The sequence below is a fragment of the Vulpes lagopus genome, chromosome 8 (assembly GCF_018345385.1).
Source record: "Vulpes lagopus strain Blue_001 chromosome 8, ASM1834538v1, whole genome shotgun sequence".
Classification (NCBI taxonomy): Eukaryota; Metazoa; Chordata; class Mammalia; order Carnivora; family Canidae; genus Vulpes; species Vulpes lagopus.
The window spans coordinates 128,495,812-128,522,000 of record NC_054831.1 but is presented as its reverse complement, the minus strand read 5'-3'; the positions used below and the strand labels follow the sequence as shown (position 1 = coordinate 128,522,000).

The 26,189-nt window shown below is 49.0% G+C and overlaps 1 protein-coding gene across 6 annotated transcripts; it reads right to left on the bottom strand.

Moving 5' to 3' along the window:
* Positions 1–26,118, bottom strand: EMC1 (ER membrane protein complex subunit 1). 6 transcript variants are annotated; one of them, XM_041766737.1, is made up of 24 exons: positions 26,004–26,118; positions 22,553–22,677; positions 21,862–21,927; positions 21,513–21,606; positions 20,145–20,273; positions 18,862–18,988; positions 18,146–18,295; positions 17,661–17,828; positions 17,114–17,185; positions 16,695–16,757; positions 15,795–15,917; positions 14,929–15,025; positions 14,478–14,600; positions 13,857–13,865; positions 12,655–12,854; positions 12,344–12,493; positions 11,498–11,659; positions 11,037–11,156; positions 7,415–7,552; positions 3,946–4,119; positions 3,184–3,394; positions 2,801–2,885; positions 1,560–1,689; positions 1–1,403 (listed from the first exon to the last, which is right to left on the bottom strand). In XM_041766737.1, exons 1-24 carry the CDS (start codon positions 26,099–26,101, stop codon positions 1,224–1,226), a joined length of 2,994 nt encoding a protein of 997 aa, XP_041622671.1. In that variant the 5' UTR covers positions 26,102–26,118; the 3' UTR covers positions 1–1,223. The 6 variants fall into 6 exon arrangements, with proteins under 6 accessions (XP_041622671.1, XP_041622673.1, XP_041622672.1 ...); XM_041766739.1 differs by having other exon boundaries at positions 14,478–14,597; XM_041766738.1 differs by having other exon boundaries at positions 16,695–16,754.
* Positions 26,119–26,189: the final 71 nt, after the last annotated feature.

Genomic DNA, 26,189 nt, shown 5'->3' with positions numbered 1-26,189 from the left:
TGCCCTTCATCATCCACTTTATTCACACATCTGAGGGAACTGCTCCTCCCCACAGGCTAGAGATGGTCTCCTCTGCACATTTAATCCTCCATAGGAAAAACTCCATAATTCCCCAAGGTGCATAAAGGAAGCCTTTAGGACTTTTTCCATTTGTGGCAGACATGTCAGCCCAGCCAATCAGCAATGCTCCCTCCACAATGTGCCAGTTTCATAACCCTGGTCCCCTCTCCCCTTTTTTAAAGCTGCAAAGGTTACAGCAGTAACGTTTAAAATCTACTCACTTTAGGAGAAATACGGTGATGCACTCATTAATTTGTATCTAAAAGTAAAAAATAAATAAGGTTCTTAAACAGGATACCTGTCTCTAACTAGGTCAGAAGAGGACTAGACCAGCCTGGGGGTACAATGAAAGGTTAGGAAGTACCAAGAAACGGGTAGAGTCTCTCTTCCCTTGCAATCTCTTGCAGGTTCAGGCAATTCAGTAGTATTAAGGTGGCCTCGGCTTGGACACACCTTACGTGCAAAGCATGGGCAATGACCAGCGGAACAGGACACTGTGACACACCTAACTTTTGATAAACTGCACCAAGGACTGGGTGGCCCAAAATAATGAGACTCCAAACTAGGGGCTTCAAGTGAATTTTGACACCATATATAGATTCTTCAACTCCTGGGAGAGAATCCATGAGATGCTGGATCCATCTTTGAGCCTCAAATAAGCGTAGATCTTCTTTCTCCCCAATATACAACAGCAAAAGCACCTATGAGGTGGAGTTATCAATAAGAGTTCCCTCCTGATTCTGAAGCAGGAGGCAAGGAAACAGTCAGAAGGACTTCTAGATGAGCCTGGGAAACAGAAAAGGTGAACCAAAATCATGTGAAGTGAGCCTCACAAAACAGAACGATCTGTTGGGGGACTTAGTAAAGAAAAACCATTCGCAGACGGGCAGAGGAAGGAAACAGGGCGATGTCCTTCAGACTCTCAGGGCAAGTCCGTCGAGATGCTCTGAGATTCCCGCCTGAGAGAATGAGTTCAGCCTCCATCCACCCCTGATGCTGCAGCAGACATGTCCTGAAAGGAGTCTCCACGAGTGCCCATCTTCCCCACGACTCAGCTGAAATGAGCACCCAGCACACGTCCTCCCCCGGCCCATCACTCTGCAGCTGGAGCTTCTCGTCTGGCCCTTACTGCCCTCAGCTCTCTGGCAGTGGGTCCCGTGTCTTTACCGCCAGGCCCGATTCAGGAGTTTCACCTGTGCCAGTCTCTTAGTGATCATGGTGGCAAAGACCAGGCCAAAGAGGACACTGCTGATCAGCACATAGTCATAGTCATCCTTCAAGACATCAAACTGCTTGGACGGGTAGACTCGAGTTTGGTAAATGTCCAAACCATAGGCCACAACCTGGAAGGCAGACAGAACGAGAAATATGTAAGAGAGGTGGCCAGTGGTCTACCACAACCTCAAACTCTGGTCAGAAAGGAAATGGAATCCTCAGCTGTTTCCCCAGGGTGAAGCAAAGAGCGGCTGCCACTCAGGATGGCTGTGAGTTCTACTCACCAAACAAGTGGACTCCAGGCCTGAGGGAGCTGTGTAGATACCTCGCATTCGAGAAACCGTCTGGTTGTAGTTAATGAATCGCTCTGCGTGTATCTGCACGTCTGGAGAATATGGGATTAGGTTCTCCTCTCTGTAAGACATCAGCCAGGACCAGCCTTCAGAACTCCTGCAAGGGGATCTCTTGGCTGCCCTTTCTCAGTCCTGGGAGGCTTTGAGGCGACATGTCCAGCCTCAAATTTTCCTTCAAAGTCTCCTTGCATCACATAGTTAAAAATTTAGCAGCTTAATGTTAGAAAGGGCTACAAAAGAAAAACCTGTGTGGAGAGTGAGATCTGTACTCCTACCTTGTTCTACATCTAGTACCAGCCAGCCAGTATTTCACACTAGAAGAGGAAGTCAGGGCCACTCTAAAACCCACCCGTGGAGCCTCTAGGACAATTCCCACTCTGGTCCACGCTCCTTGGAAAACCCTGGCCTCACCCCACATGCTTGCCCAGCTTCAGCTGCCCCGCTTTCCACACTGCACTCCCCCTTGCCTCCTGTGCAAACGCAGATCTGCTCTCCCCTGACACTGCTCAGTTCCCCACACCCCTAAGTGAACAGAATTCAGAACAAAAGTGAGAAAGTACCAGATAGATGATGGCTGGCAATACAAAACTGAATGCCAACGGTCACAAGCTACTGGCTTCCCCACATGACCCAGCTCCATTAGCTCCCTAAGCCCATCTCCTCACGTCCCCCACCCCCAACAACAGCTGTAGCCAGCGTGGCCTCCTCCCTGCCTCTGGCGCACCAGCCATGGTCTCAGTGCATGGGCACAGCTCTCCCCTGCCTGGGAAGTCTGCTCTCAGACAGCCAAAGGTTGGCTTCTGACCACCTCCAGTCTTCAGTCACCTTCCCAGAGGGGCGTTTCCAGGCCACTCTCTCAAGTACACAACCCCTCGTACCACCCCTCCCAACCCTCCATAGCCCTGGTCCCCTCTTAATTTTTTCTCAGTAGCCTTTATAAGTACCTAACACAGTATTATTTCCCTTGCCTATCTTATTCAGTGTCCGTCTCATCCCCTCACCAGCATGTTAAGCTAGCTCCACGAGGGCAGAGGTTTTCGTCCGATTGTTTCCTGCTACAGCCCGAGCCCCCAGCATAGCAAGGCAGCATGCAGCAGGCTGAGGACCAAACGTAACCAACAGGCCACACTCCTTAGGGTAGGGGCCTTCAGCACTACCTGCAAGCATCTCACCTGCTTTGTTCTGTTGGGATCTCGGGACGGCGGGGATCCAGCAAGGCTTTAGGAAGGGAAAGGATTGCTCCAGAAGGTAGCCCAACTACACAGAAACAAGTCAACAGAAGTCAGTGTTCACAGTGATCCAAACCAGGACTAGTCACAAAAAATACCATTATCACAGAAATTTAAAATAGAGTTTCAAATCCAAAAAAGTGGGTCACTTACAGTGGCAAAGCTGGACTAAGGAACTCTGCCTACTGATACAAAGCCCTCCTCACTAACGTCCCCTAGTGGTCAAACAGCGTTGTGCCGGCAGCGTGCAGCGTGCCTCCAGCTCTGGCCTGGGCGTGGCACATGGAGGAAACCATCACCCCAGAGACCCTTCCCCTGTTACTCACTAAGCAGGTGCCGGCTGGTGATGCCACGCTCAGTGATGGTGGCTTCCATGGCACTGATGGAGGAGGGGAAGATATAGGACTGCTGGAGGACCTGGGGCAGCTGGGGGCGGTCCAGGGAGCTGAAGGCCGTGGCATTGTACTGCTCGGTGCCCTCGTAGAGCTCTAGCACAGTGAACTCGTTGCGCCGGGCCTTGGTATTCCAGTACTGGTACTGCAGAGAGGAGGGGTGGCATCTGGGGACTGAGCTGACAAGTTCAGCTCAAAAGGGGTATTCCACAAGAAGGCAGGAAGGAAAGAAACCACCCAGCAAGAAACTTCTTGCTACCAAGTTTACTAACTCTCAGGGTAGTTTTCTCTAGCTTTACCCAAAGTTTGCCATAAGACAAAGGATTCTCAAGATACTTAGGAGTTGGAAAAATTACCAGCTAGGGTCTGGGTACTTGTTCCAAGTCAGACCAGAGGACACTCTCCTAGCCCTACTTCACAAGTTACACAACACGGAGAGTTCAATAACCCTTCAAGGTCACACCGGCGGGACAAGGAAGGGCTGCCACCAGCCCAGAGCCATCTAGCTCCTGAGCCTAGCCCCCTAACCAGCACGTCAGCTGCCATCCAGGGGTCTAGATCCAACAGAAATAGAAAGCAGCACCAATTTCCGGAACAAGAGGCAGTGAAAGTATTCGAGACCCAGGGAGACCAGCCACACAGCCTTGGCTGGGTCGCATCCCTGCAACTCCCACCCGTCCACCTGCCGCTCCTTACCACCACCCAGTTCTCTGAGTGCACGATGTGGACGGGGCCCTTGGCCTTCCTCTGCACGGAGGAATGGATGATGCGCCCGGTGACACCATCCACAAGGAAGATGCCAATGAAGGTGCGCTCATGGTGTACGTCTGTGCTCTCTGTCACAACGGCCAGCAGGTTGGGGTTCAGGCTCTGGGGAGGAGGAGGGAAGAGTTCCTTCAGAGCCACAATGGCCAATCACAAGCTCTGCTGTGCTGTAAGCCCTGGGTGGAGAGGCAGACCTGGAGCCCACCTGCCCAGTGGAGGAATCGGGCTTCCTGACCACAAGAGCTTTCTATTGGTGTCCGTCGTCACTGTACTCGGTGCCATGTGCCAAGTCAGGTGCTCTGCCTACATCACCTCACTGAATCCCACAAACCTGGGAATGGAGCTACCGTCATCCACATGTAATAGGTGAGGAAAGGCTTCAGGTAGTTAAGCAGCTTGCTAACACCACAGACACAGTAAATGGTTAACTAAAGATACAATCCGGTCTGCCCACTCGCTCACCTAAGCCACTGCTCTGGCAATGCTAGTTCTTTGCACCAGTACCCTCCCTACCCTAAACCAATGGACGAGTCTCCATCCTCGTCTCACCTGACCTGCTAGTACAAAATGACACACATGATCACCCCTTCTCAAAATACTTTCTCCACCTGGCATCCGGGACATGTGTTCCCCGGTTTTCCTCCACCCCACTGGCCCCTCCTTCTCAGTCTGTTCTGCAGGCTCCTCATCTCCTCAATCTCCTGGACATCGTCTACACTGGCTCTCATGGTCAGGCCACTCAGGGGTGCTGCCAATGGCCAAGGTCACGTACCCACGCTGCACTGTTCCGAACTCTAGGCTGACGTCTGAGTATCTCTTCTTAAATGTCCTACCTCAAACCTGACACGCCCCAAAGGGAACTCCTGTCCTGCCCATGCCTAAAGCCTGCTCCCCGCAGGCCTCCCCAGTGTGTCAGGGTGGAGATCCGGAACCTCCAACTCCTTGACTCCCTTCTTGCTCCCCAAACATCCCACCTATCAGCATATCCTACTGATTCTACCTTCAGAAGCACCTGGACTCTGGTCCCCCCCACCCCCCCCAGGTCAAGCCACCATGTCATCTGGCTTACTGCAAGAGCAGGTCAGCCTGCTGTCTCCCTTGGTCTTCTGATCTCGACCCAGCAAGCTGAGTGAGCCCTTAACCTTAGTCACTTATGTCACATCTGTGCTCCCAACTTCCCATTGGCACTCCAACTCATTCAACATCAAGGCGAGAGTGGTGGCCGTGATATGCCCCGCCACCCTCAACCCCAGCAGCCTGGACTCTCCTCACTCACCCCATTCCAGTCATACTGCCCCCCCGGCTGTTTCTAGAACACTCCAGGTCCACTCCAGCCTTCCTGTCCAGAAGCCTGTTCCTCTATGTTACGCACTATCCTTCTTCCTTCATTAAGGTGTCACTATCTCAGTGAGACCCTCCCTAACCTCCCTATTTTAAATTCCACCCCCTTCCAATCCCAGCTTCCCACTCCCCTTTTCTTGGCTTTGTTCTTCTGTAGAACTAATCATCTCTCTGATATGCTCCTGAATATATTAACAACCTCAATTTTGTCTATTTTGTTCACTGATATATCCCCAGGGTCTAAAAGAGTACCTGACATCCCGCTAGCAAGCCCCCACTCCTACAAAAAAAGGACAGCTTCCCTTTGTGGTATTCCATCTAAACCCCCAACCACAGTCTAACCATGAGAAAAACATCAGACAAACCAAAATTGTCTACAAAACACCTGTCTAGTACTCTTCAAATCTATCAAAATCATGAAAGACTAAACAGGCCAGAGGAGACTTAGAGAAACATGGCAACTCCATGGGGCGTGCGGCCTGGGATTGGGCCTGTGGCAGAAAGGGACCTTCATGGGAAAACCAGTGAAACCCCAAGAAAGTCTGTAGTTAACAGTCTTGTACTGATGCTGGTTTCTTAGTTCAGACAGATGCACCACAGTCCCTAGGGAAAGCCAGGTAAGGTGTACATGCCAATTCAATGTACCATCTTTGCAGCTTTCCTGTAAATCTAAAATTAGGCCAAAACAGAAGGAAGCTTCCTGAAAAAAACTAAAAAATTTGTGTGATGTGTACAAATCCAAAAAACCCTACTCTGGCTATTATTTTTTCAATGTAGAAGAACACAAGTACTCTAGTAAATTTTAACTCATAAAGGTAAATTTACATAATGAACACTTTTTCTAGTACAAATCAAATGTACTTTAGAATTTATGTTATTTTGGCCTTTCTGAATAAGTCAAACTGCAGCCAAATGGAAGGCATCCATCAATAAAGATTTCAAATCAAGAGTGCTAATAACGTTAACTACACGGCTGGCACTGTTCTAACCATGTTACATGTTGTTCTTAATCTTCAAAAACGATCATACAATGTAGGTGATCTTAACCCCATTATATTCTTAAAAATACACATTCGGGGCAGCCCAGGTGGCTCAGCGGTTTAGGCGCCACCTTTGGCCCAGGGCATGATCCTGGAGACCCGGGATCAAGTCCCACGTCGGGCTCCTTGCATGGAACCTGCTTCTCCCTCTGCCTGTGTCTCTGCCTCTCTCTGTCTCTCATGAATAAATAAATAAAATCTTTTTTTTTTTAAGATTTTATTTATTTATTCATGATAGTTACACAGAGAGAGACAAGAGAGGCAGAGACACAGGCAGAGGGAGAAGCAGGCTCCATGCAAGGAGCCCGACGTGGGATTCGATCCCGGGTCTCCAGGATCACGCCCGGGTCAAAGGCAGGCGCCAAACCGCTGCACCACCCAGGGATCCCTAAATAAAATCTTAAAAAATATATATACATTCAGGAAACATATGAAAATTAGCCATGATGAGCAGCTAGCGTGCAGTGGAGCCAAGTCTGTACCTGGACAGTCCAGCTGGCTTATACCCTGCAGTGCTGCCCCATGCCCAGTGAAGCAGCTTCCCCATCAGCTACCTTGGACATGCTACCCTGTTGCATCACACATCCTCCTCCAACTCAATCCATGCTCTGCAGAGGGTATAATTAATGACCATGCATTACAAGGACTGCCTTCTCTTCCAGCAGTTTTGCAACCCACTAGCTCTGTCTCCCTTCCCTTGCCACTAACTAGTGTTGAATCACAGAGATGGAGTTTCTAATGGATTAACTAAGGCTTAACTCCAGAAAGTTCTATCAGCACTATCAATAAAAACAAGAGCTAATGTACTGGGTAGCAGCCATATGCCAGGTACTACCTTATGCACGAGCATCTATGTGATCATCACAATGACCCTAGGAGGAGATGTTATGCTCATCTCATAGGTGATAAATTAAGGCTCAAAGGAATGAAATGACTCACTCAAGATCAAGTATCTATCAAATTCTAGAGCCAGAATCCAAACCCTTGCCCTCCTCAACCCTGGAACTACAGAACCATACCTTATAGAGCACGCTGCGGTCCCCCATCACTCGGCCCTGGGAATGAACGTGCTCACTGCTGCGCTTCCCCTTCACCTTGACAATGCGCTGGACTTCTGGGGGAATAGTCAGCTCCCAACTCAGCTCAGTGGTAAGATCCTAGGGCAAGGGCAAGAAAGCCAGCACTTATCATCTGGCGGGTACACTCAGACCCATGACAGTTATATATCCCAGACACCTTTATTTGGGGCCTTTGTACCAGAAGAAACAGAGATCAGAGCTCCTAGGAAAACAGCAAAAAAGGATCTAGTTTGTACAGAAGTTATGGAACTCTTAGTTTGTTGAGGCAAGATACTGAAGCTAGTAAGAAAGGAATGTTCAGTGGTATCCCACTGTTTATCTGAGTATGAACTATCCAAGAAAAGTTTACCACTTATTAATAATAACTACAATTCCTGTATCTGAATACAGCAATAAATTGCTAAGCTAGCGGGGACACTGAAACATTACAGGAAGGACACCTGGGTGGCTCAGCGGTTAAGCATCTGCCTTCAGCTCAGGGCATGATCCTGGAGTCCGGGGATCAAGTCCCACATCAGGCTCCCTGCATGGAGCCTGCTCCTGCCTCTGCCTGTGTCTCTGCCTCTCTCTCTCTGTGCCTTTCATGGATAGATAAATAAATAAAATCTTTAAAAAACAAACAAACAAACAAAACATTACAGGAAATGCTCTCTATGGTCAAGAAAACCAATTCACAAACCTTTACAGTTAAATATATTATTTTTTTAAAGATTTATTTATTGGGATGCCTGGGTGGCTCGGCAGTTGAGAGGCTGCCTTCGGCCCAGGGCAAGATCCTGGAGTTCCAGGATCAAGTCCCACATCAGGCTCCCCGCATGGAGTCTGCTTCTCTCTCTGCCTCTGTCTCCGCCTCTCTCTCTCTCTCTCTCTCTGTCTCTCATGAATAAATAAATAAATCTTTTGAAAATAAAAAGATAAAGATTTATTTATTTATTTGAGAGAGAGAGAAAGAGCGCTAGTGAGAGAGCAGGCAAGCGAGCATGAGCTGGAGGGGCAGAGGGTGAGGGAGAAAGAATCTCCAGCAGACTCCCCACTGAGCACAGAGCCCAATACGGGACTCACTCTCACAACCCTGAGATCATGATGACCTGAGCCGAAACCAGGAGTTGGACACTTAACTGACTGCATCACCCAGGCGCCCTATAGTTAAATAATTATCCATCCATACTATGTATACATGAAGCCTTGGGAGGAAGGGGAGGGGTGACTGGAAAGGGCCCTGGTGCCATGCTGCTTCCTGATCTGAGTGCCACGTACATAGTGCATTCAAGAAGCGAGCCATAACCTCATGATTTTGCATTTTCTCAATGTTCTAAAAAATGGACTTAACAAAATAATGAAAAAATACATTATGTAAAAGGAACAAATTTTACATTAAAAAAATACAGGTCAATTCTGTTTCAGTAGGAAAACCTACATATAAACCCCATATGTATTATAGTCCATATCACTGTTACTCTGTTATCTGTAAAAACACAGAAAGGCCGGGGGAAGGGGCGCCTGGGTGGCTCAGTCGGTTAAGTGGCTGACTCTCTTGGTTTCAGCTGGGGTCATGATCTTGGGGTCCTGAAATATCCCCTGGCCCTGTGTGTTGCACTCTGTACTCAGCAAAGGGTCTGCTTGTGGACTCTCCCTCTGCCTCTAACCCCTTACCTACTCACACGTGCACGCCTTCTCTCTCCCCCTACTCCCTTAAATAAATAAATCTTAAAAAAAAAAAAAGGATGCATGGCCAACCACTTACACATGTTCCATCTGTAGGAGGCAGCTGAGTGCGGGGCTGAAGAAGTCTGTTTATGTCCTACATTTAATTTTTACAGTGAGAATATAATTCATGCATTACTGAAATTTTTTTTTAATAAAAATTTTATTAAGAGCAAATTAGGCTTCCTTGCTATGGGCTCCTGTGAAACCATTAGGATTTCCTAAAGCATCCCCAGGGAGGAAGGCCCCAGTAAATGCACTTGGAGGTCAAAGACCCAAGACTGCACTTGGCTTATTTCCCACATAAGCTTTGTGTACTTTGCCCTCCCTTGGCCACTGTTTCTTCCCATTTCCTCAGGATTCCACCCATCATGACACTGGCAGACTTGCTCTCCTCTATCCACAAAGTGCATCTCTTTCAAGGTACACCCCCCTTCTTTTAAAGTTATTTATTCATGAGAGACACAAAGAGAGAGAGAGGCAGAGACACAGGCAGAGGGAGAAGCAGGCTCCCTGTGACGGGGGGACTCAATCCCGGATCCCAGGATCACACCTCTTGAGCTGAAGGGCAGAGGCTCAACCACTGAGCCACCCAGGCGTCCCTCAAGGTCCCCCTTTTTAACAACTTGGAAGGGGCAATGTTTTTATGCACAACGGTAAAGAATGTTTTCTGGGGAGACTATTTCCCATGCTGTTTCTGGAAAGGTCAACTGTTACAAAATGTCAAGAAAGGTCACTGCATTTTTAAGACAACAGCAGCTAAAACTTAGATGGCATTTACCATGTGCCAGGCATTGCTTCCTGTGATTTGCACACATTAACTCCCTGTCTCCTCACAGCAAACTTAGAGTAGGTCCTCTCTCATCTTATTTTATAGATGAGAAAACAGGGCCCAAGAAGTCACGGGCCCAATGTCACAAAGTAAAGTAAGTGATAGAGCTTGGCTTCACACTTGGGCAGCTGGAGCCGAGCTCTTAAGCTCTATGTTGTATTGCCTCTCAAAACGCCCCGCGGGACAGGGTGGAGGGCCTCTCGTGAGTACATGCTCAGCTAATGAGGTCAAGGCCAGCCTCCTGTGAGCTCAGGGCTGGCCCTCAGAGCCAGTGTCTATCACGGTTTGCTAGCGCTGGACTCAAGTACGCCAGCATTAGAGCAAATCAATCCCAATCCTAAAAATAAGATTCAAAGCACACATTCTATCCAGAGTGGTCAATACTATCATCTTCATACAGAAGTGCAAGCCATTACTCAAGCCCCATTCCTACCTCCCAACCTCTCCAGAACAAACAACAACATCCCTTCCCTTTGCTAGAGGAAAGGAACACAAGATAAAAACTCATGGGGGAAAAAAAAACAACAAAAACAAACAAACAAACAAAAATTCATGGGGAGAGCAGGAGTAGCTGGGAGGCCTCCTGGGCCAGTTAAGCGGCCCGCCCTTTATTTCAGCTCAGGTCATGGTCCCAGGATCCTGGGATCAAGCCCCACGTCGGGTTCCCTGCTCAGCAAGGAGTCTGTTCAAATGTGCTCTCCTCCTCCCTCTCCCTCTGCCCTTTCCACCACTCACGCGCACTCTCTCTAAATTAATTGTAAAAACAAACAAACAAACAACAACAACAAAAAACACATAACTCCAAGGGGGCAGAGACTTCATCTACTGGGCACTGCTCTTTTCACAGCACCTAGAACCTTGCCTACCAGGCAGCAGCTGCTCAACATGGAAAGGACTATGAATCAGACATCAGGACTATGCTGACCCATATTTACAATAAATGAACATAATCCACTTCTGAGCCAATATCCAGGAAACACTTATACCCCTCCCCTGAAAGGTCCCACCAGGACGTGCTTTCCCTACCTTTCGAAGTCGGTATCCACACAGCCGTCCCTGTTCTGCATCCACCAAATAGAAGAAGATGGAAGGGGCGAGCTCATGTAGCTGTCTCAAGACATTCCGAGTGGCTGGGAACGCTGTGACCTTGAAGATCCCAGATAGCCCAAGGAAAGAGTTAAAGCTAAAGGATGCTCTGTGCAGTTTCTCAAGATTCATCACTGTTCACCATCAAAAAGCCTTAAGAATCAAACAGTCCATCTGAAAAGAATTAAAGTCCACTGAACCCAAATAGGCTTAAATCTAATTTTGCTAAGAGCCTGAGTTTTCACAAGTGCAGAAGTGCCATCGGGTGGCGCAGAGATGCCCTTCAGGCCCACACACGGGCTGACCGCACAGAGCTCCAGCTCTGGCCACCAGCTGCTTCGGGACCACCTTCCTCCCACCCAACCCACCAGAGGTTCTCCAGCCACTCTGAAGTCTCCTACCTTATACTCGTCGTCGATCAACAGCAGCACCTTGGCATAGTCTTGATCCATGATGGGGAGAAGCAAAGACTGCAAGATGGGACGCTTCAGCACTGGGGGAGCCACCTGACTCCACTTCCCGAAGATGGGATTGAAGACATACAGAGAACTCATGCCCGTGTCCTGAAATGGGCAAGCAAACTGTCAGACCCCACCAACAGGAAAAGAATGCAAATGCTAAAGGTAATAGTCCCCGATTGCTGGGACTTCAGCTCAACTCTGACAGACTCTCTAGACTCCTCTGTATGGATTCCCTATTTGTGCAAAATAAAGTTTCACTTAAAGGCGAACCATCCTCAAGGCTAATGTACGTGTCAGAAGGTGAACAGTTAAACAGTCCCTGGCTCTGAAGCTAAGCAAGTACCGCACATGCTGAGGAACAAACACAATGGTCAAGTACGGATTCGGAAACCCCGGGCAGCCATTCCAGCAGGGACTACCAAGCCAAGAAAGTGCCCCTTTCTAATGACACCTGAATGAATCCGCTAAAATCCAGCGAATCCCAGGAGGCAGAAACAAATAGCTTTGCATCCTGCTCTCCCTTGTCTCAAGAGAAAGCAGCTGCTCAGCTGGGAAGGAGGGCTGGCTCATCCCAGGTCTGGTGACATCACACCCCCTCCAGAGTCAACCCCCATCGGTCCTTGGTGCTTCCTCCACTTAGACAAACAGCTGGAACAAACAGAGCTCTAACCCCTGAACACTTGTCCCTAGCTCTCCCAGAATTCCAAAGGCCCAGGAGAAATTCAACTTACACAACACTAAAAAGCCACCCCCACTTTGGCTCAAACCTGAGAAGGACAGCCTCACCTTGTCCTTTACCAGGAGGGTGCACTGCGGGGGGTGGGGGAAATGGGCAGTAGTCCTCTGGACCATCAGTTTAAAGGAGGAGTCTGGCTTGACATTGGGGAGATACTGTTTCCACAGGATGGTGCCAGAACTGCTCTCAATGCCAAAAAGCTGCAAGATAAACAAATAACTGACTCACTACTAGAAAGACAAACTGAAGAACTGATTCCATCCTTGGAAATTAGAACCAGTGTCTACCAAAGGCTTTTTTGCTTCCCAGTCACAGAACCTCAGAAGGTTTGCTACTGGGGGCTTAAAACCCTCTACCTCACCTTGCCCGAGGCTGTCACCATCACCATCATCTTCTGGAGATTAAATTCATCTCTGGCTAGGGTGTCAATATTGATCTCATTCTTAATCTGACTGCGGGGCTTCCGAGCATCATAAAACATCTTCCAGAGGTGAGAAGTCCACGCCTGCAGCAGGATGAGCTGGGACGAGAGGCGCTTCAGGAACATCCCCAGTAAGCCGTCTGGTGTCAAGGAAAACGTAACACAGCTGAGGCTCACCCCTCATTAGATCAGGTATTTCCAGCAAGAAGCTTTTCCTCATGGGGGAATCTCTCCGGCTCCCCTGGAACACTCAAGCCATCCATACATGAAGGAGCAAGCCCAAAGGGCAGTCCTTATCTGAAGCTACTAATCTCACACTCGGGTATAGCCATGCATGAACTTCCAAAACCTATCTTCCTGGCTCGCAGTTCTCTCACCTCCTGGAATCTTGGAAAAGGAGACCAGGAGGTCAGGGATCAGCCATGCAGGACGTGGCCATGCTGAGCATGTCTCCACCACAGCCCGCATCCAGAATGGCCAGAGGAAGGCTTCTGGGTGCCACAAGAAAGCCAGAAGTGGGGAGAATGTGGGAGCGCAGGATGCAGAAGTAAGTGTGCCGTGGACAGGAATTTCCATTACCCACTGCTCTACCCCCACCCTGTTCACTATTGAACCTACACCCAACAGACCTACTTGCCACCAACCCCCCTGGGCAATCGTTCACCCCTGACCCTGTCAATGAGGGTGCCACCCTCAAGTCTTCCCCACAGGGTAAGTGTGGCCACCAGAGCAAGGTAGCATGAGTAAAGAGATGGTCTCTGGCGTCTGGCAGCCTGGATTAAAATCCTAGCTCTACTACTCACTAGCTGGGTGACCTGGGAAATGTACATAACTTCTGGCCTCTGGTTCCTCATCTGTAAACTTGTAAATAGTCCGAAGACCACATGACCTACACACAGGACTTCATGCCATGCAGGGTCCCCGGTGAGTGCTCCCTAAAGAGTGGTGCCCTTGCGTATGCTACTTTCCAGCAACCTCAGCTCAAGGAAGTGAGAGGCAAACAGGACAAGTCACAGGAACAGCAGTCCATGCACACACAGTTATGTACCTCATTGATGCAGGTCAGGAAAAACAAAGAATTAACCAAAAGCTAGCCACGTGGGCAGGCAATGAGCAACAAGGCAGCAGGAAGCAGATTTTACCTTGAATTGCTGGATCCGGGCAGCAGAAATAAACAGTAAAATCAAATTAATCCTCGGCTCAAGAAAACCCACAATGCCTACCAAGGTGCCTGGCCCAGAGTAGGCCCTCAGTAACTACGGCTGCAGAGTGAGGGATGGGAGGGAGAGGCAGGAGGCAGGACTGACCAGAGTGGAATGAACCAAGTCCATTCTGGGGCCTGGGACCGGCCAGCACCAGAGGACACCGCCGATTACCATAACAACCCCATCAACCCAGTTACACCTCTCCAGAAAGAGGTGGCTGGTGCCTGGGGGACAAAGTATGATACAGTGCCTGGCAGATCTGAGGTACTGAGACAATGGTAGTTACTACTCTACTAAGTTAAGACTCTTTCCTCAGCATCTTCCCATAGAAGGGTTTCTAAGTGGCTCCTTTCAGAGAGAAGAACCGTTACCTAAACCACGTGGCCATGTATGCACTGGAATCTGGTCGCAGAGCTAGTTCCACACACACTGGCAAAATGACTGCACCCAGAAAGCCGAGGATGCCGTGAGCCAGCATCTCCTGTCGTCTAACTACCAGACTCATTCTTGGAGCAGCCCCTCCAACCACTTTGCTGTCCCAGAGTCCCCTGTGCGTACCTGCCTTCTTGCCAAATTCTCCTTCCAGCTCAGCCTGCGCACCGGTCAGGGGCAGATCCACCATCTCCAGGCATACCACCTCTGCCAGCGACTCCTCCCGGCCCCACAGCACCACCTTCCCTGCTACAGAAACCCTGGTTACGAAACCCAAGCCTGCCTTCCCCATAGCCCAAAGGCTCTTCTATGTGGCTCAGGGATTTCAGCAGCTCTCACGTCAGGCAGAGAAGCAGCCACAGCAGGGGGCGGCATTTAACAGTACAAGGGAAGTTCCAGATCCCACCCTGGAATGCTAAGGGATTATTCAAAAACAGATGACATATGGCTCTAAAAAATATTCAGGCCACACTCCCCTGGAATCTTTCCCAGAAACCAGTCCACGGCCCCAAAAATATAGTCTGACTAGAAATCTGGGCAGGCCTTAAAAAAAACGGGCTGGATGAGGTCTGCTCACCCAGCTGCTGCAGGAAGAGGAGCAGGTGATCCTCTGTCTGTACCAAGGCCCGGTAGCCCACAGAGTCGTCCTTCTTCAAGAACACCTGGATGTAGAGCTGTAAGCAAAGTCCCAACCACTGCAGTCAGCCACAACCCAAATGTCTCTGAGCACCAGACCCCCAGATTCAAGGTATCAGAAGTTGTTAAAGGCTCAGCACACGAAGTTATTCACCATATAAGCAATACGGCTTACTGCCTAGACCTCAATGAGATAACAAGAACTTGTCAGAGCCAGCACAGTGCCACTAGGCTGCAGCCTAGACCTCTCAGAGGAGGAACCGGACTGCCTCTCAGGCACTGTGTCATTCCATATGCTCCAATCACTCCCCACAAAGTGAGCAGAAGGCCAAGATCAGAGCTTCCATTTTGGAGATGGGGAAGCCACAGCCCAGGGAAGCTGAAGAACACCCTAACTGTGCATGGAGGCCATATAAGACGACGACCAAAAATGCAGGCTGGGGCACTGGTGACAACTTACTAGCTCCGTGACTCTGGACAGGGTCCTGGATCTCACAAGGCACAAGTTTAATTTTAAAACGAGGGCAGTAGTAAGCACTTTGCAAGACTGGAGAGAAAGCTAAATCAATTAGTGTATCAGTAAGTAGTTCAGCACAGTGCCTGGCACGCTCACCACTTTGCACAAATGATACCTGCCTCTACTACTAATCGTGAGGACTTCTGACAAGTCAGCTGTTCAGAGGAACTGAACTCATGTCCAGAGAGCCCAAACACAGGACCCAAGAATTGTGACCTGGCCCTGAGGGAAGGGACACCCACTCTCGGAAGCCCACGGGCCAGAGCCCGAAGACAAAGCCTTTGACTCACCCGCTCTGGCCGAGTGCCGTTCTGTTCCAAACTGAACGTGATGGAGGTGTCGAGCAACCGCCGACCTGTCTCCACTAAGTAGAGATTAATGGTGTAGGTCTGGTTGAAGCAAGTCAATGAGTCCTATGGGTACAGACAGCACGGGTCAACTAGAGAGATCCCCTAAAGCCAAGTCCCACAAAAGCAGTTCGGGAATTGGGGTTAACTACCCTAATGAAGGGCCAGGTCAAGAAGAAATGCAAAGAAAAACAAAAGGAAAAAAGAAAGGCAGAAATAAGGTATCTGAGTAACCAAACAGGACCACTGTACTTGTGTCAGAAGGAAGTCAGTACAGAGCAGCTGACCTCCCCTACAGAGGTAAGACCCCAGCAAGGAAATCACAAAGCTCTTCAGAAGAGCTCAGGAGAGGGGAGCCTGAGTGGCTCAGTCAGTTAAGCATCTGCCTTCAGCTCAGGTCATGATCCCAGGGTCCTGGGACTGAGCCCCACTCAGAGCCTGCTTCTAACTCTCCCTCTGCCTGCCACTCTGCCTGCTGGTGCTCTCTCTATCAAATAAATATCTTCCAAAAAAAGAAATAAAAAAAGAAAGGAACTCAGGAGCTGGAAGACACAGCAGAAAGTGTCCCACCCAGGGTCCTGTGTCCTGCTGTAGTGCAACTGCACAGATCACCACTCAGCAATACCAGCCAGGGCCCCAGAGGACATGCGCAAACAGAGCGAGAGGAAAAAGTGCTTGAGAGCAGACTAGGGATCCTACATCCAATTTCCCAACTACAAAGGATCCAGACAAACATGATTCATAGACTGCAGCAAATGCCATCTGAGGCTGAAAGCTCTGGGAGACCCGCTCCAGCCTTCCTGGATGCCAGGGTCTGGCATAGTGCGCAATGCCACACCGTACCTGGGGACTGGGCTTCTCCGCAAAGCTCCCCAGTGACCCATCTTCAGAACTGCTAGGCTTCTGCTAGGGAAAAGAAAAGGATGGAAGAGAAAACTTAGCCACGGGGTCACTCCCCAGTCCCTGAAATTAAGCCGTCTTTTCCATGTCATCTCAGCACCCAGGAGAAGACGTCACTCCTCACTACTGCTCACAAGTCTACATAGCTTAACAGCTGCGGATGAAAGTAGGGTTGCAATATTAGGTTCCTGTTCCTGAGGACAAGGAGGTGTGCTGAAAGCACTATAGAGCAACTGAGAACTTACTTCTCAACAGTTTCCTGCACCCTGGACTCAAACTGCCCTGACTTTTGGTTCTCAAGGCTCCCGATAGACATAAGGAAGGAACACCCTCCAGTGCTGACCGTTACTCTCGACACTCACCACTTCACTGCGACAGGTCACCACTGCAGCCACCGTCTTCTCTCCAGTGGTGGCAAAGCTCACCAGCGCAGCCTGGGAATAAAGCAGTGTCAGTTCCTAAATGGGGCCTATACCAGCCAGCGGCCTTACAAAGGAGCATCTCCCTAGGGAGGTCCCTTGGCCTTGGAGCTGAAAGTGCTCCTGACTTTGGAGCATGGCAACCAGGACACTTGAGAACAGAAGGAGGCCCCTGGTGCCTCCACAGCTGAAAACAGGCCCTTCCCCTACCCGCAACACAGGTAGAGCCCAACCCTAAGTCTCACGCTTTTCTTGGTATCTATAGGGAAGCTCGAATTACTCCCACTCTCCTATGGACTCAGAGGAAGATCCTTTGTTAATTCTCAGAAGAAAAAGTGTTCCATTTCTGCTCTAATGCTAACCCCTCTCACACCACACCCAGAGATGTCTGGATCCAGAGCAAACATCTACAGATTCACAAGCAGGACTTACTAGTATCATGGCTTGGCTAGATCCTCCTGAATCCTAGCCCCATACAGCCTGAACTTACCTGTGGGAAGTTTTTGAGCAGACTCAGGGCTCCGTGACGGTAGTGCAGCAGAGCATAGTGGCTTGGGGACAACTGCAGGAAGAACTGGGCCCGAGAAGGATCCACTGGGTTGGGCTGTGTTGGAAGGACCCGGGGTTGGAATCCACTTGCAAATTCTAAGTCCAGAGACTGAAAGGCAAGAAGGAAGAGGATTAGGGCTAAAAGCAGGCAAGTCACTGATTCACCAATCAATCCCAGGCCTCTACCTCATTTTCCTAGTGAAAGTAACGAGGCCGAGGCCAAGTCATATGGTTCTAGAAGAGTGGCCATTCAAGTTCCCTAAAGAGAAGAGTGGCCTACCTATTTCCCCTTACATGAGTTCAGCCAGAGGCCTGACTTTCTTCCAACTGCCAAGGCTCAGGAAGGAAGCAGTGACAGTGGAGAAAGACTTTCCTAAGCAGCAAAGGCAAGGCCTCAGGCCAGGGAGCAGCAGCACTACCTCTCACCTGCAGTGGTATCTGCCTCAACTCCCACTCTGTCTCCAGGGCCAAGGTCTGGAGGGACCGTGAGCTTGGATCAGGGCACACCAGGACAGCCTCATCCACCACACCACAGGCTCCAGTAAGACTCTGAAGCCAGGGGGTTGACACCCTGACCTACAAAAGAGATAGCGAACGTTTGTGAGAATTTCTGCATTTTCCTCTCTGTTCATCAGCAAGGTCACCACCAGGGCCTAAGCTTGAGGGTTCTCTTCATGGCTCGTTCCAAAGGACTTCTTCCCATCCCTCCCAACTTCTCAAGAGCTCCAAAGATGGAAAAATCAGAATTTTTTTTTTTTTTTTAAGATTTTCTTTTCACTGGAAAAATATACCAGGTCATTTTTAAGACCTGACACTTCAGATAAGCATTTCTCTACTGTACTTATCATATGTGGTTCTCTATCACTACTTCCACAGTAGTACGTTCTGAAAAACCCACAGGCAGTGAAAACACCTACATAATTTTCCAGCCCTCCCAGGAAAGCACCATGCATGAAATGTGAGGGCTTTAAACCAACACCTGATGAGGAGAAAGCAGCCTCCAACTGACCAGAATCAGGGACCATGAATGGCTTTTGCATCTACCCAGCCAAGTTCCCTGGATCCCAATGCAAAGAAGGGCTCCATATATTCCCCTCCACAATCAACAAGGCTCCTCAAGCCAGATGCCTGGCCATCCATACCTGCTGAACAATCTCTCCATCTTCCACATTAAACTTGACAATGTTCACGTGGCTGAAGGGAACAACTCCAAGGGCCCACACCACCCCAGAACCGTAGGAATACATCATCTGGTAATGGATGCTGTCACTAAGGGAAGAAAAAGCAAGGAGCAACAGCTTCAGCAGCAGGACAGGCCCACTCCAGGTCCTCTAAAATCAGCCAGGTCCCTGCCCACAGATCACAAACTAGCAGTCCCTAAGTAGGTTTTGTTTGGTTTGGTTCTTTTAAAACAGGCATCAGGCTCCCTGCATGGAGCCTGCTTCTGCCTCTGCGTCTCTCATGAATAAATAAATAAAATCTTCAAAAACTAAAAGTAAATAAGTAAAACAGCCATCAACATTTAAAACTAAAAAAAAAAAAAAAAAAATTTAGAACTGACTTTACATGTAAAAACCAGACTCCTGGCTCTTAAAAAGTAGAAGCACCGCTAGGCAATTCCTATAGGGCGTCAATCGGCTGAGTAAGGCTGCCCCCTGGAGGTAAGTCAGACACACTGCAGCTGCCAGCAATTCCTACTGGGCCTGCTTTGCTCCCAGGTGCCAGGCATTTGGCCACATGCAAATTTGAGTTTTATGCCCTGAAAATAACCACAGGTCTAAGCAAATCTTTTCCTTTCTTTCCTCCCTCCTGATCCTTCAGAGCTTTAATGCTTTCCATGACTAGGACCTCCAGTAACCATCTCAAACCTTGCTCAGTTCTTCCCTTGAGCTCTTCTTCAGTTGTTCTGATTCATAACATGAATGAAAGGCTCAGTCTGACTTGAATTAGAAATCAAAAAGCCGGGGATCCCTGGGTGGCTCAGTGGTTTAGCACCTGCCTTCGGCCCAGGGCGTGATCCTGGAGTCCCGGGATCGAGTCCCACGTCGGGCTCCCTATATGAAGCCTGCTTCTCCTTCTGCCTGTGTCTCTGCCTCTCTCTCTGTGTCTCTCATGAATAAATAAATAAAATCTTTAAAAAAAAAAAAAATCAAAAAGCCCAGAGTGCTATGACCATAATTGAATAAGCCACTCCCCTTGCTGGACTGTCTCTAGTGCCCAGTTTGAGAATCTTCCACTCACTGCAAAGAAATGCCAGAAGTAGCACGGCCTTTGAGTGCAGGCTTCTATCTAGTGAGCCCAACACAGGACACATGAGGCCAACACAAGTGGAGCCGGAGTCAGAATAAATGTTACAACCCTCAGAAACAGGAGCTTGTGGAGAGCAGAACGAGGCAGCCACCACCTGGTGGGAAGGTGGCCTTACCTTTCGGGGAGGTGTTCCACCCACTTCAGGTGTCCGCTGGAGAGATGATGCAGGGCAAGAGTGGTCTTCTTCAGGACCGCAATGTACCTCACGGATTCCTGCAGACCTACCAGCCCAAGTGCCTGGAAACTGAGCACAGGTGCAGGGGTGAGCACTGCCAGCACCTCCAGTGTCTCAGATGAGAGGAGACAATCTGGAACACTACCACTGTAGCTTAGTAGGTAAGAAAATAGGCCTTGGGGTCAAATGCATCAGGATCCTAATATGGGCTCTGCTTCTGGTTAGCTGACTTGGGAGGCTGCCCTTTCAACCACTTGGCTGTACTGCTTCCCTGAAGCCCTGTGAACCTCCTCAGTCTTGTTACCTCCTTCCCCTAGGACTTCCCAGCAAGTAGATCATCCCTCTACCATGGCACCTGTCACCCCGTACTGAGATTACAGGCTATGTGCCTGCCTCCCCACAGCTGACAATGTGTTTCTTGACAACAGAAATCTTCTCAGAGTCACATGTGCATTCCCATTGGCTGGGGGTGCGCCAAATATTAATCAGATAAATTATTATCAGAAGAGATATACACTAATGCAAATGACCCCAAAATTGAAACAATCCCAGGAAAGACGGAACAGTTGCCCAAGCTATTCTCTCAATATAAAATTAAAACATTGAAAGATTTATATTACATTCCTACATCTAGGACATTAGAGTTCTCATATCACAGTAAGGTTAGGAGCAGCATTCAAGTGCAAGGATAAACACTGCACCTAGCACAGAGCTCTGCATCCAATCGGTGCTCAAGAAACACTGGCAGAGTAACCACATGTTCCATGACCTCAGATCATTAAGACACAGGGTGTTTGATGTTATTTGGTTCTTCAGTGGCCTGTGAGGAAAAAGTCAAAAGACCCTGAATTGCTGTCCATGCAGACCTGTGTTTCAGCAAAACCTCAAGCCACGGCTACCTGAAATATAGCTTCCAGGACGCCTGGGTGGCTCAGTGGTTGAGCGTCTGCCTTCAGCTCAGGGTGAATTCCCAGAGCCCTGGGATCAAGTCCCACATTGGACTCCCACAGGGAGCCTGCTTTTCCCTCTACCTATGTCTCTGCCTCTCTCTGTCTCATGAATAAATAAATAAAATATTTAAAAATAAAAAAATTTTGGGATGCCTGGGTGGCTCAGTGGTGGAGCATTTGCCTTCAGCTCAGGGTATGATCCCAGGACCCTGGGACCAAGTCCCACATCGGGCTCTCCACAAGGAGCCTGCTTCTCCCTCTGCCTGTTTGACTCTCTCTGTCATGAACAAATACATATAATCTTTAAAAAAACAAAAAAATAATTTAAGTTAAAAAAATAGAGCTTCTTGCCCTCTACCTGCCACTGTCCAAGGTAATCTCCCAGTTCAGACCCCCAATGTTAGTCTCCCAGGAACGCATGATCCGGCCTCCATTGGACACAGTGACTGCATCTGGAAGAGAAAATTCATGGTGAAGTCATCTCCCCAACTGGTACTCTGTTGGGGTATCAGACTATCCTCTGATGGGCTGTGAGCAGTAGCCACACCTCTGATGTATGGATGCAAATAGAAGTTATTTATGATACCTGTTCCTTACCTTTTGGGAACACTCCTTTTTTTCACTAGCAGACCCCGTACGAAGGAAGGAACTGAGGAATGGGAAGATGGACCAACACCACGAAAGAGACCAAGCAGGACTGTGCTTACCCTGTCCGTAGAGCAGCATAGCGTCCACTGCCCCTTCTGCTGTGCCCTTGTCAACATGGCGCCACACTGAGAGACACAAGAGTCAGATATTACCATTAACTAGAGAGAGGCGTGCAAAAAGGTAGCAGAGAACCAAAGAGGTCTTTGCACCTTGGTTACTTCATTTTATTTCCAGGGAGAAGAGGATTAGACTTAACTGACAATGATCCCCTCACACTCACTGGGTACTGAGGGGAGGAAGGTTTGAGAGGAGCCAGTCCTGTCCCAATCTGAAGTCTCCTCACTTCCCACCCTCCCACCACCACCTTAAACATATAAATGCATGACAAAATAATAGGATCTTTAAGATGCACAAGAAAAATAGTGATTGTAAATTATATCACCATGATTTTAGTGCCTAAAAACATCCATAAAAGTAGCAAGAGAAAAATGGATTTTTTGAAATAGTATCTTAAGAACTCTTAGAACTCAGGCTAAAGGAATAAACTAAAAAGTCGTTATAGGGAAACAGTTAATATTCAAAGCTAACACAACTGAAAAAAAGAATCAGAATCCGGTAAGAGATGCATCTTTCGGCCAATCTGTCCCTAACTTGGGAAGCAACCAGGAAGCCTACACAGGCCATGGGCCATCCTGGATTCATGAGGCTCAGCCACTCCACCCCAAGCTACGGCCCACACTGGTCACTCACGGATCTCCCCAGTCCGAGAATTTAATGCTGCAATCACATTCTTCTCTGTAGCCACAACCAACTTCTTGGATCCAGGGGAAAACTCCAAGGAGGCAAACTTGAGTTTCCCGACATACTGCTGTCTCCTGAGGAAGTGAGGACAAGAAGTGTGAGGGCCAAAATCATCACTGTGCAAAAAGTGTTTTGTGAAGAGACCACTGCACCAACACGTGAGGTGGTCGCCATCATGGGTATCTTAGGACGTGTGAAGAATGTCTGCTAATGAGGAAATCTGATCAAAAGGAAGATTTCTAGGCAATGTAGTCAGAAACCAGGAGAACAAGAAGAGAGAATAGACCCTCATAGGTAAGAAGTACGACTCTTCTTTAAAAAAAAAAAAAAAAAGTTTTATTTATTTATTCATAGAGACAGAAAGAGAGAGAGAGAGGCAGAGACACAGGAGAGGGAGAAGCAGGCTCCATGCAGGAGCCTGACATGGGACTCGATCCCGGGTCTCCAGGATCATGCCCCGGACTGAAGGCGGCGCCAACCACTGAACCACCCGGGCTGCCCCCAACTCTTACTTCTAAATGCAAGCACATATTGATCTCAAGGGCCACCCAAAAGAACACCAGGCCTAAATCTCCTACAGGAACAAACATCAGTCCTCTCTGTATTCATTAACGGACCAGACACTCCTATTACACGAGGGAAGAGACACAAAGTCTGTTGTCCACAAGCATACAGTCCAACTGGCCCTTCTATTCTGACTCCTGGAGAAAAAAATCATGCGAATTTTCCAACAAAACTCCACAAACTGGGTCAGGCTTCTGTTCTCTTCAGCCTTTTCGAGCCCACCCCATGTTCAGGATCCATTTGACTCATTGCTCACGCTTTCCTTGGAATATTTCCCATCCCTTTCAACACCCCTCTCAAGCATAAAGGGAATACAATTAGCTTTGCATGGCACACTACCAAGTACATGGAAGGTACCTGCACATTGCTGCTACAGGAAAAGTACTCTCATCTCTGGCAAACTAAACACACATGGCATTTACACTAAATTTCTCTTATGTTGTTTGGTCTGACCAAATTAAAAAAAAAAAAAAAAGGGAAGCAACTCAGCAGATAGTAAAGAAACAGGCTTATATGACACAACAGTTTCTACCTGTATTTTCATGTACTTAATTCTCGCTATATCTATTGAACGCTCTATGAAATACATAGGGCAAATGTTATTACTCTCATTCTACAGAGAAGTAAACTAAAGTCTGTTGGGGTCAACTAACTATAGTCAGAAATAGAACACAACACTAAGACTTTCTGATTCTAATTACCATGCTCTCTTTTAAAATACTGTTATCTGGGGCACCCGGGGGTGGCTCAGTTGGTCATGACCCAGGCTCATGAGCCTCAAGAGACCCACGTCAGGCTCCCTGCTCAGTGGGGAGCCTGCTTCTCCCTTTGCCTCTGCCTGCCACTCCTCCTGCTTGTGTGCGTGCTGTCAAATAAATAAAATCTTTAAAAATAAGTAATTAAAATAAAATATTGCTATCTTTTATCTGAACTGTAAGAGTAATGCCTGCTCAGGGGTGGCTCCGTCAATTAAGCATCCAACTCTTGATTTCAGCTCAGGTCATGATCTCAGGGTCACGAGATCCAGCCCTATGTCATCTGAGCATGAAGCCTGCTTCAGTTCTTTCTCCCTTTCCCTCTGCCCTTCCTTCGCGTATGCTCTTTCTCTGCGGGGTGGGAGGGGGCGCCAAACTAATGCAATGCCTGCTCATTATAGAAAATATGAAAAATACATAAAAGCATTTTTAAAAATTTAAAATGTCTAACATACCACCACCAAAAACTCTTTAATGTTTTAGGGTACTTCCTTCTGTTTATTTTCCTATCTGTAAATGGCATGTTTGTACTATTCTGCAAAATTAGAACCATACTACATACATGTACAGGCTGTACATGCGCAACATATACATTGCATTGTGAGCATTTGTCCACATCATTAAAAATATGACTTAGGTTGAATTTTTTTTTTTTAAAGATTTTATTTACTTATTCGTGAGACAAAGAGAGAGAGAGAGAGAGAGAGGGGCAGAGACACAGGCAGAGGGAGAAGCAGGCTCCATGCAGGGAGCCCGACGTGGGACTCGATCCCGGGTCTCCAGGATCACGCCCTGGGCCAAAGGCAAGTGCTGAACCACTGAACCACCCGGGCTGCCCTTACGTTGCATTTATCACACCAACTTAAACCACACACATGCACATCTGCCCCGCTTGACTGTTTTTTTTTTTTTAAAGATTTTATTTATTTATTCATGATCGACACAGAGAGAGAGAGAGAGAGAGAGAGCCAGAGACACAGGCAGAGGGAGAAGCAGGCTCCATGCAGGGAGCCCGACGCAGGACTCGATCCCAGGACTCCAGGATCACGCCCTGGGTCAAAGGCAGGCGCTGAACCGCTGATCCACCCAGGGATCCCCGACTGAGTGCTTTCTTACCTCTCCATCTACAGCACCCAAAACAACTACTGACCTCTACACACACACACACACACACACACACACACAAAACATGAATCAATGTATCTGATACAGAAAACATTTCACAGAGGAGGAGCTACCTGAGCTGGGCTCTGAAGAATTAACTGTTTCCTGAATAGTCCTGATAATAGGTAATACTTAATTGTACCCCACGCGCCAGACATTGTGCTAACTCAATGATCTCATTCATTCTCACCCCTACTGTAGGTAATGATGACCTATTAATAAGATCATTTTACAGGGACTCCCGGGTGGCTCAGCGGTTTAGCACCTGTCTTCGGCCCAGGGCGTGACCCCGGAGGCCCAGGATCGAGTCCCACGTCGGGCTCCTTGCACGGAGCCTGCTTCTCCCTCTGCCTGTGTCTCTGCCTCTCTCTCTCTCTCTGTGACTATCATAAATAAATAAAAAGAAAAGAAAGAAAGAAAGCTGGCACCTCCCAGCTGATGGGAGACGTGCTGGGCCCGTCCTGAGCCCGGGGCCGGGTGGGGCTGAATGACCGGAGATGGGGCTCGGTTTAGGACCCGTAGGGAGACCCGAGCCCCTGCTCACGCACCCGAGATGCCAAGTCGAGGAAAAGCGAGAGTCCACTGAGGGGCCACGGGCCCCGCCCCCCGGTAGACCCGAGCCTGACCCGCACGGAAACGGGGCCTCCGGCCACAACCCCAAGCCCGCCTCAATGTCAGGCCCGCGGAGACGGGCTGAGAAGCGGCCCCGACGCTGCTTCGTCCAATGCTCTCCTGCGGCCGTCTCCCGCCTCTTTCAACTCTTGAACGCGGAGACCCACGTTTTCATGTCGCACCGAGCCCCCCAGCGGTGCTGCGGCCGGTCCCGCTGCCCGCGACCCGTCCTCCCCTTAGCAGGCGCGAGGCTGGCGCTGAGAAAATAGCCACACAGCTCCCGAACGTGACCCACACGCACGCACCAGTCGAACTTGCCCACTTGGTCTTCGTAGACCGCGGCCGCAAGGACAAGCAGGGCGCCCCAGAGCCAGAAGCGGAGACGGGCCGCCGCCGCCGCCATGATGAGAGCCGGGCGCCCCGCCCCCGCCCGGCATGCACCGCGCCGCAGGCTCCGCCCCCGCGCAGCTAGGACCCCCGGCGCGCGGGAA

Excerpts from the sequence above, each read along its gene's own strand:
- EMC1 (XM_041766737.1), bottom strand. The coding sequence starts at position 26,101 with ATGGCGGCGGCGGCGGCCCGTCTCCGCTTCTGGCTCTGGGGCGCCCTG. Across the intron at positions 15,026-15,794 it reads ACGGCACTCGGCCAGAGCGG|CTCTACATCCAGGTGTTCTT; the intron begins GTGAGTCAAAGG and ends CTTTGCTTACAG. Across the intron at positions 2,886-3,183 it reads CACCAGCCGGCACCTGCTTA|TTGGGCTACCTTCTGGAGCA; the intron begins GTGAGTAACAGG and ends GTTTCTGTGTAG.